Source organism: Astatotilapia calliptera, chromosome 22 (assembly GCF_964374335.1).
Source record: "Astatotilapia calliptera chromosome 22, fAstCal68.1, whole genome shotgun sequence".
NCBI lineage: Eukaryota > Metazoa > Chordata > Actinopteri > Cichliformes > Cichlidae > Astatotilapia > Astatotilapia calliptera.
In genome coordinates this window covers 13,805,782-13,820,027 of record NC_137442.1, presented here as the reverse complement: position 1 = coordinate 13,820,027, position 14,246 = coordinate 13,805,782, and the positions used below count along the sequence as shown (strand labels likewise).

Genomic DNA, 14,246 nt, shown 5'->3' with positions numbered 1-14,246 from the left:
TGTGCGTTTGCGCTGTTGCATGTTTGGTGTGAGCTGGAAAGAACCTGAGGGTTTTTATCTGTTAAAGACATGTGTAAGTTAATTGTATTTAGAGTAAGTGATCAGGGAGCGCGCTTTGAGGTTTATTTTTTACATTTCAAAGAGTGTGTGCATGCGTGGTGGTCTTCGGGGAGGGGGTGCTTACACCTACATTAAACCCTGCAGTCGCCATGGCTTGGAGATAAAAGACCAGATTATTCTACTTGGCATCCATTAGATTGTCTGAATATCGTCCAGTTTAAATCTGACCCAGAACTACTTTCCTTGATCTTCCTTTCTTCCTTTCCACCTCGCACCCCTCTCTCTCTCTCTCCTTTGTTCTCTTTCCTCTCTTTGGTGCGGGATGAGAGAGGGATATGTGTGCCAGCCCAGAGAAGGAGCTTACAGACTGAGGTTTTTTGAAAATGAACGCCCTACTGTGGTTAACTTCCTGTGAGAGTAGCCGAGCCCCCTCACTCACTGAACTTCAAAGCTTGCATACTACACTTTGTAAAGATAATGTTGTCTTGTGGCTCCCTCTGTGGATTTACCTTCGTGTTATACTTTGCCTATATTTTTGCAACGTGGTTGTTTTATGTTCACTTTTACCTGCACGCTGCCTCAGATGTCTCATTTGTTGAAGATTTTCTTTACGTGAATACTAAGCTGATGTATGTTTGTGCACTCCCTGTTTTGCTCGAGTCTGTCTTCTGCTCTTTTAGTAACCAGACTGGCAGGATAACCAGATTGGCAGGATAAGCACTATGTTTTTTGGACATGGCCACGTGGGCAACTGGGAGCTGCCTGGCACCCTCTCTGAGGGTGTGTACTGTGGAGAATTCATCTTGATGAGAGCTCCTATTGTGTGTCACAGCTCCTCTGCTATCTCACTTTCTGTCAGGCTGCCTGTCTTTTTCCTCTAAGGCCAGCACCCTTTGTATAAGTGGCAGCATACAGTAAACAAAATAGAAATAGACCTTTTCTCACAGCTAATATTTTGATTTGATTCGATGACAGAAAAACATGCCACATTGGGCTTTGATTGTCACGTCCTGCGGGCACCTCTGGTCCGAACTTGTCAAAAATTTCAAAAAATCTCATTTTCAGTTTGGGCAGATGGAGTAGCTCTCTAAATGGAAAAAGATGGAAAAAGAAATCCACCTGAAAAGAAATCGATTGTGGATGTTTATTGTCATTTTGACTACTCTGAGTATGTGTGATTGTAGATTGTGCTAGAGGAAGGCTGTGTCCTAGATCAGGGCTGAAGAGATTTCTTTTTTGCATTGTTGCAGATGTCCACTAGATGAAGGTACTTTGCAGATATTTAGCTGAATAGCAGAGGGGACTGTAGCATCTCCATGCAGGTCCCTTTTCAGTACTGCCAAGGGCACATGAGTCTAAAAACTCGGCTGTGGATCAATGTGCTAGGATACCCTGGTCTAATGAATCACATTTTCCTTTACTTTATTTCAATAGCCAGGTGCGTGTGCAATTATTTACTTGGGTAGCATGATGCACTGCAGGAGAAAAGCAAGCCAACAGAGGCATTGCATTGTTCTGGACAATATTGTACTGGGAAACCTTGGCTTCTGGCATTCATGTGGACACTGTTTTGACATTTAGCACTCAGCTGCACATTACACACATCCCTTCATGGCAGTGATGTTGCCTGTGGGTATTGATCTCATTGAGCAAGATAATCTGCCCTGTCACGTTGGGAAAAATGTTTGGAAATAGTTTGAAAACCATCTCATGGTTTAAATTGATATGATCGAGCATCTGGAAGATGTGGTAGAAAAACAACCAAAACCTAGAGGCCTCCAGGGATCTGCTGCTGTGGTCTTGCTGTATTTTACCACAATGACACCATTGGAGGTTTTTCGTAGTGCTTCAGTGGGATGTGTTGGTGGCACAAGGGACCCAGAGAAAGGTGATGTTACAAACACCGTCTTTATGTACAGTTAAGTATATCTATGATATGGTTTGTATGCTCCATTATGCCCATTTATACATTTTGGACCTTTTGCTTCCAAGTAGAAAAGACCATTTTTTCTGCTTTTCATGATTTGGTGACAGATAAGTAGTGAACCAAAGGGGAGGAGAGTGAAGCAAAAAAGCAGCAATCTCACAGAGAGAGAGCAGATGTGTACAATCAGGCCTTTAGTAGTGAAGTACAATTGGAGCCTCACCTTTGGAGAGATGGACCCTTGTTATCGCGGCATGTTGCGAGGTACGATCACACCGAGAGCTCAGCGGGGTGGATCACTTTTCAAGACTGGCCGTGACTGGAACTGGCATCGGTTTATGATACATCTGAAGGTTTTGGTGTGATTAGGAGAGGAGTTATTCTCGTTTTCTTTTTATGTTCGACTGTTTTTTGTCCACGCCATTCGTTCCAATTAAATGACCAGATTTTTGGACATAGCAGCACAGCAGCACTGATATTTGAGCCACTCAAAACCCCAATTGCATTAAACCAAACCGGAGTTATGAGCATAGGGAGTTTAATTGCTGGATTTGAGTGCTTACTAGAGTGTAAGCCATATTGCTGACAGTGTGAGTTGCCACACCAATGCAAAGCCTAAAGCCCAGGGGCCAATAATAGCCAGAGAAATATTCCCTAGTGGTCCTTGGAAACATTCCAGTGTAATAAAAGAAAAGAGAAGATGCCTACTGGCCTCTGTTATATTTATTTTATGCAAAAAGTGTAGCTGGAGGAAAGCCACAGTTTAATATTCAACTGTGTCATCTATTCTTCAGTTTGATATTTAAACTTCCTCTGTGGATGTCTGGAAAGTAAAGAGCAGCTTAAACCGCACAGATTAATCAATGAAATGCATGCCTGTTCATATTTCCTCTGAATGAGCTGGCAGCAAACCCGTAAATCTTTGCAAGTGATTTAATCAGAGTTTGGAGCTGTGGAAATGGTGTTATTAGGGTGATCATTATGAGTTTTGTTTCCCTCGCTGCTGCAACTCAAACATGTATAGCCAGTGAGCCAGTAATAGCTAACAAAAAATGGCCTTTGCATAATCGAGCATTAAAAAAATGTCCTCTGGTGTCCCTGTCAGAAGTGTTTGCTGGATATCTGAATGTGTGAAGCCAAATTAAAAGTCAATTTTCTCTTCTATCATTATTTTTATTTAATCATTTTTAGAGGCCTGAAGGGGTAAAACTATACATGATGGTACATAAGAAACTAGCAGAAAGACAAATATGGCCAAACACATCTCGTTCTTCTTATTTTGGCTGCTCTCTTTACGTGTTGCCACAGTGGATCATCTGCCCCCCTCACTCTCTTCCATCGCACGAACTCTCTGCATGTCCTCTTTCACTACATCCATGAATCTTTTTGTGGTCTTCCTCTCTTAGTCCTGCCTGACAAATTGTTCCAAATTCAGCTTCCTTTGCCCAATATATCAACTGTCCCTCTGCATGTCAGCCTAACCTCTTTAAACCTGTCTACAAAACTGCTCAACCTCAGCTGTTCCTCTGATATACTCGTTTCTTAATCATGTCTATCCTGGTCACTCCCAAAGAAACTCTTGGCATTTTCATCTTGAGCGCCTCCAGCTCCACATCTCCACCCACTCCACCCTGCGTGGACTCTCTCCTCCTCCTCTAGTGTGTACTGTCCATTGCTTTGGATGGTTGACCCCAGGTCATTGAACTCATCCACCCACACTACTTCTGCTCTTTGCAGTTTCACTGTTACACCTGTCTCGCTCTCATTCACACACATGTACTCTGCCTTGCCTCTACTGGCTTTCATTCCTCTTCTCTCCAGCACATACCTCCACCTCATCTGTTCCCTGCTCTCACAACGGAAAACGGTGTCGTCCATGAATGTCATACTCCGCTGACCAATCACGATTAACAAATAGACTTGTGTGTATCATAGAAGTAATTAATGAATAAATAAAAACGCAGAAATAAATAATGAAAAATAGTTAAGCGTTAAATGCATTTATCAGTCACAGATACCAGCTTTTTTCTGATTAAAGCTTCTGAAGTGTGAAGATTGGTTGTTTTTTCTCTTTTTCCCCCTCAGTTTACATCTAAGCCGTTTGGACTCTGTCCCAAGGGATTGGATGTAGGGATTTCTTAGGATTTACACATTCATTAAAGATTCATTAAATTATTCAGAGAAAAGGGAAGACGCCCTCATGTTAGTCATATTATATGTTGTATATTTAAGGTTGCCAGGCAACCCAGGTTGGTGTTTATGGTTTAGTTTCTCTAGGTCATCCCTTACATTTAGTTTAGAGTAACTACTGCAGACATGCTCTTCTACAGTAATTGTATTTGCTTCTGTTACAATGTGGCTAATAGCTGACATTTCTGAATGGGTCCTGCCTGCTTCCTCCACTCACTTAATAAAACAGCAAGCCTGGAGTGAGGTTGGGGGAGATGTACTGACTACAAGATGGAATAGTGAGCAGAGAAGTCATCCTTTAACTTTACCTCGAGATTCATTTCTCAGCCTCTGTGTTGGGGCTCGCTGCTGGCTGCTGCTCTTTAGCTGATACTGCACTGTGGCTCTCCTGAGAAGGAAAAAGCAAAGAGAGCTAAGAAATTTTTGCTAAGAAGAGATCAATAAAATATCACTTCAAAGCAGAAATCTATAACTTTCTGCACGGTCAAATTACATCAGGAATAACTGTGTATTTAATGTTCCACTTATGACGGTGTTAAACCCTGTTGTTGGCATGCAGTGTAAATGTCATGATCGGGCAACGTCAACACAAATGTATTAATTAGTGAAATGATTAAGTCAGTTGAAAGCTTTGACATTTCAGCGTTTGCAGAGTTACAGACTCGACAGTGTCCCCGAGCAGTTTCCAGCTTTTACTCTGAAAATCATCAAACTCTCGATATGTCAGAATCTTAGTTGTGTATATTTGTAGATTTTTAAAATGGACTGTTAAGCTTTCCGTAAAGTTAAACTAAAACAAGCAAACATAAAGGCAAAAGTAGACACATCAAATGAACTGGGAGGCGGTTACTATAGAAATGAGCAAATATGAAAAGGTAATATTTTTCTATCTCTCAGAGACCACTGTGGACAGAGGAAGTGGAGGAAACTAGTGGATGACTCCCAGTCGTCTAATAGTAATAGAAGTGAGCTGCATCGTATGCCACTTCCCATAAACTGGCTCAGCACTTGTTTCTCCCCTGGTCCTCCATTTTGGATCGAAACATTGTAAACGGGGCCGTTAATTGCAGCATTAACTCAATCAGTGACGACTCGCAGGAGATATTGTGTGTGGGTGTGTGTGTTCATGTCTCATGGTTGTCTGTGTCCATTGTGTGCATATGTGCATGTGCAAGTAATGAGTTTTGGTGCTGAGGTACGGAGAAAATCAGCAGAGTCTAGCTAGGCCCTGCCAGGGGACTTGATTGGAGGAGTGTTGTCGGTGCTAAACAGACGATTGGTGAATGCCATTTAAGTCACGCCATTTTGTGCTTCGATAGTTTATCCTCCCGATGAGGCTGACGGTGATTACCTCGGAGAGATGTGTTTTTTAAGGCAATCAGTGAGGATGTCACGCTGACCTCATCTTTACTGACAAAAGTTTGCAACTTTGATCAAAATACAGTGCGTCTCTCAGAAACACAATACATGCACTGCAAGCTTCTATTATATATTATATTCCAAACCAAAACTCATAAAACATTGTGGACACCTGCATTGCACTATTAATTAGATATATACTTACTGGTCACTTTATTAGGTATAACAGTTCAACTGCTCACTGCAGCAACTCAGTTCATTTAAGGATGTGATCAAGACGACCTGCTGTAGCATCAGAATGAGGAGGAAAGTTGATTTAAGTGACTTTAAGCATATCATAATTTTTTGTGCCAGATGAGCTGGTCTGAGTATTTCAGGAACTGCTGATCTGCTGGGATTTTCCCACACAACCCTATCTAAGGTTTACAGAGAATGATCTGAAAAAGAGAAAATGTCCAGCGAGCAGCGGCTCTCTGGGAGAAAATACCTCCTTGTTGCCAGAGGTCATAGGAGAATGGTTAGAGTGCTTCGAGCCGATAGGAAGGCAATAGTAGCACAAATAACTACTCATTACAACCAAGGTATACAGGAATGGGTCTCTGGGCGCACAACATGTTGAACCTTGGAGCAGAATGGCTACACCGGTAGAAGACCACACCGGGTGCCACTCCTGCTAAAAACAGGAAGCTCAGGCTACAATTCACACAGGCGTATCAAATAAACAATAGAAGATTGAAAAACAACCTGGCCTGAGCCCGAGTCTAGATCTCTGCTGCCACATTTGGATCGTAGGCTCAGAATTTGGTGTAAGCAACATGAAAGGATGGCTCCATCCTGTATTGTGACACAGACTGGTTGTGGTGTAATTGTGTGGGGAATGTTTTCTTGGCACACTTTGGTCCTTTTAGTGCTAATTGAGCATCTTTTAAAGCCCACAGTGTACCTGACTATTGTTGCTGACTCTGTGCATCCCCTTATTACCACAGTGTTCTCATCCTCTGTTGGCTGCTTTCAGCAGGATAACCTGACATGTCACAAAGCTCAAATCCTCTCAAACTAGTTTCTTGAACATGTCAGTGAGTTCACTGAATTCAAATGGCATTCACAGTCATCAGATCTCAATCCAGCAGAGCACCTTAGAGATGTGATCGAACAGGAGATTTGCATGTTGTATGCGCAGCTGAGTAATTAAGGCAGGTCTGAATGAAAAAGGTGCTAACGAGGTGTACCTAATAGAGTGTTGGGTGAGTGTAGATTACTTGCTGTGTAAAATGTTGGTAGTTTATGCAAAGCTCAGTACTTTAAATTAAAGCATAGTGAGACTGCTGTCTTTGACAGAGGACGGCTCTGTTCATAATTGCTTTGTAGATGTTCAAGCACATAAATCATGGAGGAGTCGAGGATTCCCAAGATCAAAATAATTGTATCTAGGAAGAAAATCTGGCCACAAAAAACAAGGCTATGGGAGATTTGCAGAATAATGAAAGAATTTTGCTTTAAAACCATTATTTGGTTTTCATGTAACATCAATATTATTGTATAAAACTGAGCCTGTAACAGATGTTGAACTGTGTATTTTCAAAGGATGATACTGGTGTAATTTATACTCAGCAGTACCTATCTGCAGTAATGCCTATGCAACCCACAAGTGCTTCATTCTACAATCAAACGCTATTACTGCCTTTTCCACTGCAGGGTTGGACTGCATTTGTGAAAAGCAACAACTTGTCTCTTCCAGCTGTTTTTTAATGGATTTTTGAAAACAGTAGAGCCTCCGGCAGTAATGTAAGGCGAACCTGTGGCAGAACAAACACTACCAACTTCTGTGAATGTGGAGAATACCGTAGTGGGTTTAGACATTTCATATCCATTCATGTCAGTCGACAAATAAAAATAAACAAATACAAATGCACCAGGATTATTTTTCCTTGAAAGCCAGCAGCGTCTGTGCTTCTGCTTTCTCTTTGATGTAATCTGGCAAAAATTATTACACAGAAAAAAAAAAAGTGACTGAGCTCTTGGATCCGTTCTAGTTTCGAGCTTGGGAAAGCAAAACAAAAATAAATGTCACCACTCGTGTAGAAAGCAAGGGAAATAAAATTTTACAAGTGTTGGACAAGTTATTTGAAAACTGGAAAAATTACATTAATAGCTACTCAGCAGCAAAGGTCACTGTATTTTTCTCAATCTGTTATAGATACACAGACAGACAGATGCAAAGGAGTAGGAAGAAGCCCACTATTTAATAAATAGTCATCACCTTTTGTCTTTGCGTCATTGTTTAAAACCTTCTTTACTGTTTACTACACTTACACACACACACAAACACACACAGTAGCACGCCAACAGATATCCATATACACACATAGATGGGTCACAGCACCTGATCAAAGCCCTTCTTCCTTCCTGTACCTCTGAAAAACCGTATATTTTTAAACTGGGTCAGGCTTGGACATTCCTTCAGCTCATCATTCAGTCTGTTCCACAGTTTCGCTCCACATAGAGAGATGCAAAAACTGGATCAATGAATTTTAATGTTTTTGATTTTAAGAATAGTGAATTCGTATGATCTCTGTAATCAGTATTATAGATTATCCTTAGAGGCCTTTTTTGCTATATAGATAAAAATGGTTGGGAAACAGTGAAACCAGTGAATGAAGAGAATGTGGAGTTTTTTGTGGTCCACAATTGGTTTTGCTTTTACTAAGTATGAAAATCCTTCTTGAAACTTTATTCTCTCTAAGTTTTATATAAGATTTCATAATAATATGACCTTCCATGGAGTCACCACAGTGGATGGATCCGCATGTTTTATCTGACACAGATTTAACATCGATGCACTTTCTTGAAGTAACTCTTCCATTTATCTAGACTTGAGAACCACACCAGGAGTACATTAGCTCGTGGCTCCCTGAGGCTATTTCTTTCTTTTTTGTTTTATGTGTGTGTGTGTGTGTGTGTGTGTGTGTGTGTGTGTGTGTGTGTGTGTGTGTGTGTGCATGTGTGTGTGTCCGTGTTGAAAGTTGAATGTGTAAAACACCATGTAGGCACATGTCAGCTATTTTAAAATTATTTTTTAATGCTAACTAAATATCATGTTGTTCAGTTTAACTCAGTGTAAAATGTCAGACTTCAGATGCAGCTTATTCAGCAGCTTATTCTGATGTCAGAAATGGAGAAAATCCTTAATACAGTCATTTCGAGATGACAGCACCAGTTATCTGCGGTTCATTCTTTTTGTTTGAGAGAGTCCCTATATCATTAGAAAGCCGAACTGAAGGGTTACATCAAAGCTCAGTATTAAATGAATGAGGAATATCTTAAATTGAGAATCGTGTAAATCCAAAACTGCAACTGGAAAAAAGCAGAAAACGTCCCCTTTAACAAGCGGCACAAAATCTGGATGGATTAACTGACTGTCCAGCAGTTAGCCTAGCCTCAGTGACCACACACAGCTCTCCAGAAGTCCCAACCTCCTGCTCACAGTTCTTACACTCTCCAAATTGGAACAAAGCTGAGCGCCTCCTGAATGGACACGTACCTTGTTAACAAGCCAGTGCAGGAGGTGCACTTTCTCTTTTTTGGTAAAGGCTAGCCGCCTTCCACTTTTGACAAGCCCCCTCATCAATTTACCACAGCCTGCCCACAGACAGGAAAAAACTTCCAATAAGGCTGTGAGCAAGCCTACAATATGTCAAAGTAACAGTGTTACTGAAAATTTAATGTGTAATTAGTGTAACTTTATACAGGCAAAGAAATTGCACTACTGTAATTCGTAATCCCTTACTGCCCCAAGCTGCTGATATATGATTGTTTAGGATTTCTTTTACATTTTACTGCAGCAGTCGTGGATTTCCTGTGGCTGTGCTAAATGCACCGTTTCTGTGCACTGTATGTTTGTAAGTGTCTCACGCTGTAGCGCTACCTCACCATTGTTATTTATTACTGCCAGTATTCTCCTAAGGCTCTTTTTAGCACAGACGTGAAAGGTGCAATGGTGCTGTCTTTGTCTCATTCTTCCTCTCTTCTTCTTTCTCTCTTTTAACCCCCCCACATTCCTCTCTCACTCTCTCGATCTCTCCCCTGCTATTTTCCTCCCCTGGCAGTCTTCACCAGCTTGTGCTGCTTATACTAACTAGCTGTGCACTCCCACTCATAGGAAAATGGTGATGAGACAGCAAAACCACCGCAGACACAATGCACAGTGGAAAGGGAGGAAACGACTTGGATAAAGGGTGCAGGGAAGGAGAGACAACAGGCGAATGAGATCCATCAGTCTTTTTTATGCACTTTTACCACATATATGTCCATCCCCAGAGGGTGCTGTGTCTCTGTCTAGGCCACTGCCTCCATCTCTGTGCTTTACTCTTTGTTGTTGTCATCATTTGAAGTATTTCCCCCCCCTCACCCTTCCTCTTCCTCCCCCTACCTTAAGTTATTAAATCTGTTCTCACCCCCTCTTTCCGCTTCTCTTTTCCTCTCCTCCCTCCATTCCTCTCTGGCCTGCAACCTTTTTGTCTTGTGCCACTAAATGGACTGCTTATATAACAGCATACACCTAGAGGGACTCCCCGCCTCCTCTCACCCATCAGCAAGCCTGGTCTTCTCACTTCACCCTTTTAGTCTCCTTTCCTCCTTGTTTTCTCCTCTGCCCCACCTTACCTTCTGTTTTTCCCACCGTGTCATTTTCCCCTCCCCTTCTTCCTCTCTTCTTCCCAAGCTTCCTCATTTGCTGGCCAGTTTTGGAACAAACAGTCCTCCTGCTGTGTAGCTAGGGTAGGTGCTAACCAAAACAATAAGGAGGAAAAGAACGGGGCCGCATCTTCATGCAAGTGCTGAAATGAGTCATCGAAAAGCGGAAAGCAGATCTGCCGCTATTTGGATAAAGTTATTAAAGTAATACATCAGGAAAAACGCTCAAAGCAAAAACTTTATGAAATAGTAATGGTCATTTTTCGCTGCCGTTTTACAGGCTGGTTAATCATTGGATTCTTCTAAACATTATTAATGATGAAACTTATCCTTGCATTTAAATTTGTCCAGCTTTTATATTCAAGCTACATGGAAAGGGACAATAAGACATTGCTGTACATTTAAGAAGACTCTTGAGCCGTTTTGCATATTTTCAAAAATGTATCTCTCCAACCTGCAAATGCTCAAGAACAAATGCTTTTGCAGACTAGTTTGCTGCATTTGCTGCACTGTCTCAGCAGTATCCAGTGGCCTTTCATCCATGAATATGATAGAGCACTCAAGCACAGATGCTCTCTCGCTGGATCTTCTTCCCTCCTTGCATTCAAGTCTTCTCACACACTTATTTTTCAGTGACGGTGAGTCCGCCTGACTTAACTTGCATCCAGGATTCTCCTGAATGCATATTTTTTATTCAGCACACCCTCTATCTTGCACTTTCATCTCATGTCTCCCTCAAATTCTCTCTATCCTACGCCCATTGTACCTCTTTATCTCTCTCTACCCCTCCATTCTCCTCACCATCTCAACCTTCCTCCCTTCCTCCACCACACTAACCCCCTCTCTAAATATAGTCCCTTTGAAGCATAGCTGTGTTGTCTCTTCCCGCAACACTGCAAGACAAAAGTCTGTCATCTCACATCTAAGCAGTGGGGATGGAAAGCACAGATAAGATTGATGGCCCAAAAAGAACACTGGTTAAGAGAATTGATATTCATCTGCCTCAGCATGTGTGTATACATGAAGAAAAGGGGAGAAAACGGAGGGGAAAATATTATCAGAGTGGGCGAGAGGATCCAGAAAAAGTGATCCGCACAGTAAGAAAGCAACAGAGAAGGGTCTGACATTTCTGATCTTCATTTTGGGATTGAATGAAAAATATCTCTGGGTGCCTGACCCAGTAACGCATGCACGTGTGCATGTTAGTGTGATCCTCTCAGCAGCAGTGTGTGCATGTGTTGGCATAATGTATGCACAGTGAGGAGTGGTTATGAGAGTGTTAAAGTGTGCGTTCTTTTGTGAAGCAGATAATGTGTAAGAAAGAGAAGCCAACCAACAGGAAACAAATAATAATGGTGCAGAGAATAAGAAGGGTGATCTTTGCCCATATAATACAGCACAATACCACCACCTAATGGTTAGTATGAGTCATTGCGGGCACTTGGCGTGGGTTACACATCGCTGCAACTTAGGACAATTCCCATCTCATCAGCTCACCTGCAGGAGCCCTTCTAATGACTTCTACTTTGTCTAATTACAGATTGTGTAATTTACATAATAAGTATACTTAGCATTACAAACAGTGTTGGTAACAGCATGGTGGCAGTGTGGGACATTATTACATCACTCTTTAGGTTGTTCAGTTCAGTTCCTCTGTTTTAAATCGACTGAAGGGTTACTGTACAAGACACACACACACACACATATATTTATATATATTCTTAACCTCAGAGTGGATTTCATTTATGCTAAAAGGGGACATTGTTCCATCATGCTTACTGTGTAGACCGAGTCCCCTGCAGCCAGAGCAGCCAGAGCATACATCGCCGCTGACAGAATCTCCTTCCACCTCATTGACCTGGCCCGAAGCTGGCTCTGGGGAAAAGACAGGAGTACAGATTATGATTCTCAGCACGATTCCCTGGAATTGCCACCGGGCATTTGGTGGGAAAATGTGTGTTTTTATATGCAGAGGGAGGAGAAAGATGTAATAGTTCAAGGTGTGAAGAAAACGCTGAGGGGATTAACTCTCTTTAAGCCCTCATTGCATTACATTTGTGTTAACTATACTGTTGAAATTGTTAACCAGCTGCTCAGTTAGTTATGAAGCAGAAATTAACTGACAGCTTATTGGTTATTAGTCCGGTAAAATCTTTGCTGCTTTGTTTTGCATCGTTGCATTTCCAGAGTGTTGATCATAAAAAGATTTTTTCATCTCGTGGTGGTATTTTTCACTGAGATTAGGTTTTATTTACTGAACAGCTACTTGACATTTCTGGGGAATATGTTCATTTGCTTTCTGGCTGAATATTAAATGAGAAAATTGATACCAGTGTAATAGACTTCATCTACAAGCTCTGCAAAAACTCACTTATCCAAAAACGAGTTTTTCTTTTCCAGGGAAATATGTGCAGGCTGCTTTTTGGCTAAAAAGAAAATGCTACCTAGACTGTGATTTGTGAATGTTGAGCTATTCCTTTAACAGATTGTGAAAGAGGTTTAGAGAGGTTCCATAGTCACTTACCCACATTTCTTTCTGCCTTTTTTGAATGCATTCATCTTATTTCTGTCTTTGTTTTTATGTCAGCCTCCGAAGGGAGGGATACACGGTGCAAGTCAGTGTCAACGACTACCTGGACATCTACTGCCCGCACTACAACACCAGTCAGCGTGGGACGCTAGAGCGTGTCGTAGCAGAGCAGTACATCCTCTACATGGTCGACTACCACGGCTATCGCACCTGCAACACCCAGAAGGGCTCCAAGCGTTGGGAGTGCAACCGGCCCCATGCGCCCCATGCACCCATCAAATTCTCAGAGAAGTTCCAGCGTTACAGCGCCTTCTCCCTGGGCTACGAGTTCAACGTGGGCAAGGAGTACTACTACATCTGTGAGTCAGACCTGCGAACACCTGCACGAAAGACTGAGGGTGCTGCACATTCACTGTTTTGATCTAAGATTATAATGAGGAGCTTTTCCTCAGCTGCTGCCACGCACATGTACTGATGGTACGTGGGTGTTGCTAATAGATTCTAAGTTCAGCTGAGGACGGGCTGTTGCTCAGTTGCAGCTCTGCCGTTTACACAGCCGGCTGCTGGGGATCGTGCGGCCTGCAGAGGGCACAAGTTTGACATGTGTTGTGTGTGTTTGCTCTCTGTTTTAGCCACGCCCACGCACCACCACCACGGTCACAGCTGCCTGAGACTGAGAGTATTCGTCTGCTGCTCCACTGGTGAGACCAGAAAAATCTGCCTTAGTCTTAGTATACGTCTCCTCCGCTCATTTTATACCATTTCCTCTCTTTCTGTGTCACTTCATTTGCCCTCACCTCCTATCTGTTTGTATCTCACAAACACAGAGAGAAACTGAGACAAAGACACACACATACACACACAGAAAAACTAAGATCTGACAGTCCTGTCTCAGAGAGAGGCTTTTCTGCCTCGTGCTGTCTTGGCAGGGTTTTGATGATGGCGTATTTTACCTCGAAGCAGTGCTTTGAGATGGATGGCTTAATGTTATTGTCTGTCTCGGTGCTATTACAGTAATGTGCTGTCTCTCTCTGCAAGTGACACACACAAAAGATGTAAAAGAGAAAAAAATAGATTGAATTGCATGATCCAGCTCTCTGCCCTCCTCTTCCTCTGTCACTCCCCATACCTCTCTCCCGCAGCTCTCTTGACCACCCCCTCCTTCTCCTTCTCTGACTATCTCTTCTTTCTCTGTCTTGCTCTCCAAAGCCTGCCGCACGGTGTAGTGTGTGTGTTATTTTTACCCTGGTAGCCTGCTCTCTTCCCTGCAGGCCTTTGATCAGGCAGCCCATCGCTGAAAGCCTCCCCCTTTCCTCTAACCTTGTCAGCACTAATACATCCCACACTCAGGCCAGTGTCAGCCCCTGTGTACACATCACCTTAACACCAACCCCCCCCACCCCCATCCCACTGTCACTGCTAATCTATTGATGCGTCTACCACGCCTCTGTTTGCTTCTGTGTGTGTGTGTGTTTGGGTGCATCTGTGTGC

At 42.5% G+C, this 14,246-nt stretch overlaps 1 protein-coding gene across 2 annotated transcripts in view; it reads left to right on the top strand.

Moving 5' to 3' along the window:
• Positions 1–14,246, top strand: part of efna3a (ephrin-A3a) — a 72,313-nt gene that overhangs the window by 45,801 nt on the left and 12,266 nt on the right. For both annotated transcript variants that reach the window (XM_026157373.2, XM_026157374.2), the window contains exons 2-3: positions 12,813–13,114; positions 13,388–13,456. In XM_026157373.2, the coding sequence (XP_026013158.1) occupies positions 12,813–13,114; positions 13,388–13,456 (371 nt within the window). The remainder of the gene's footprint in view (positions 1–12,812; positions 13,115–13,387; positions 13,457–14,246) is intronic.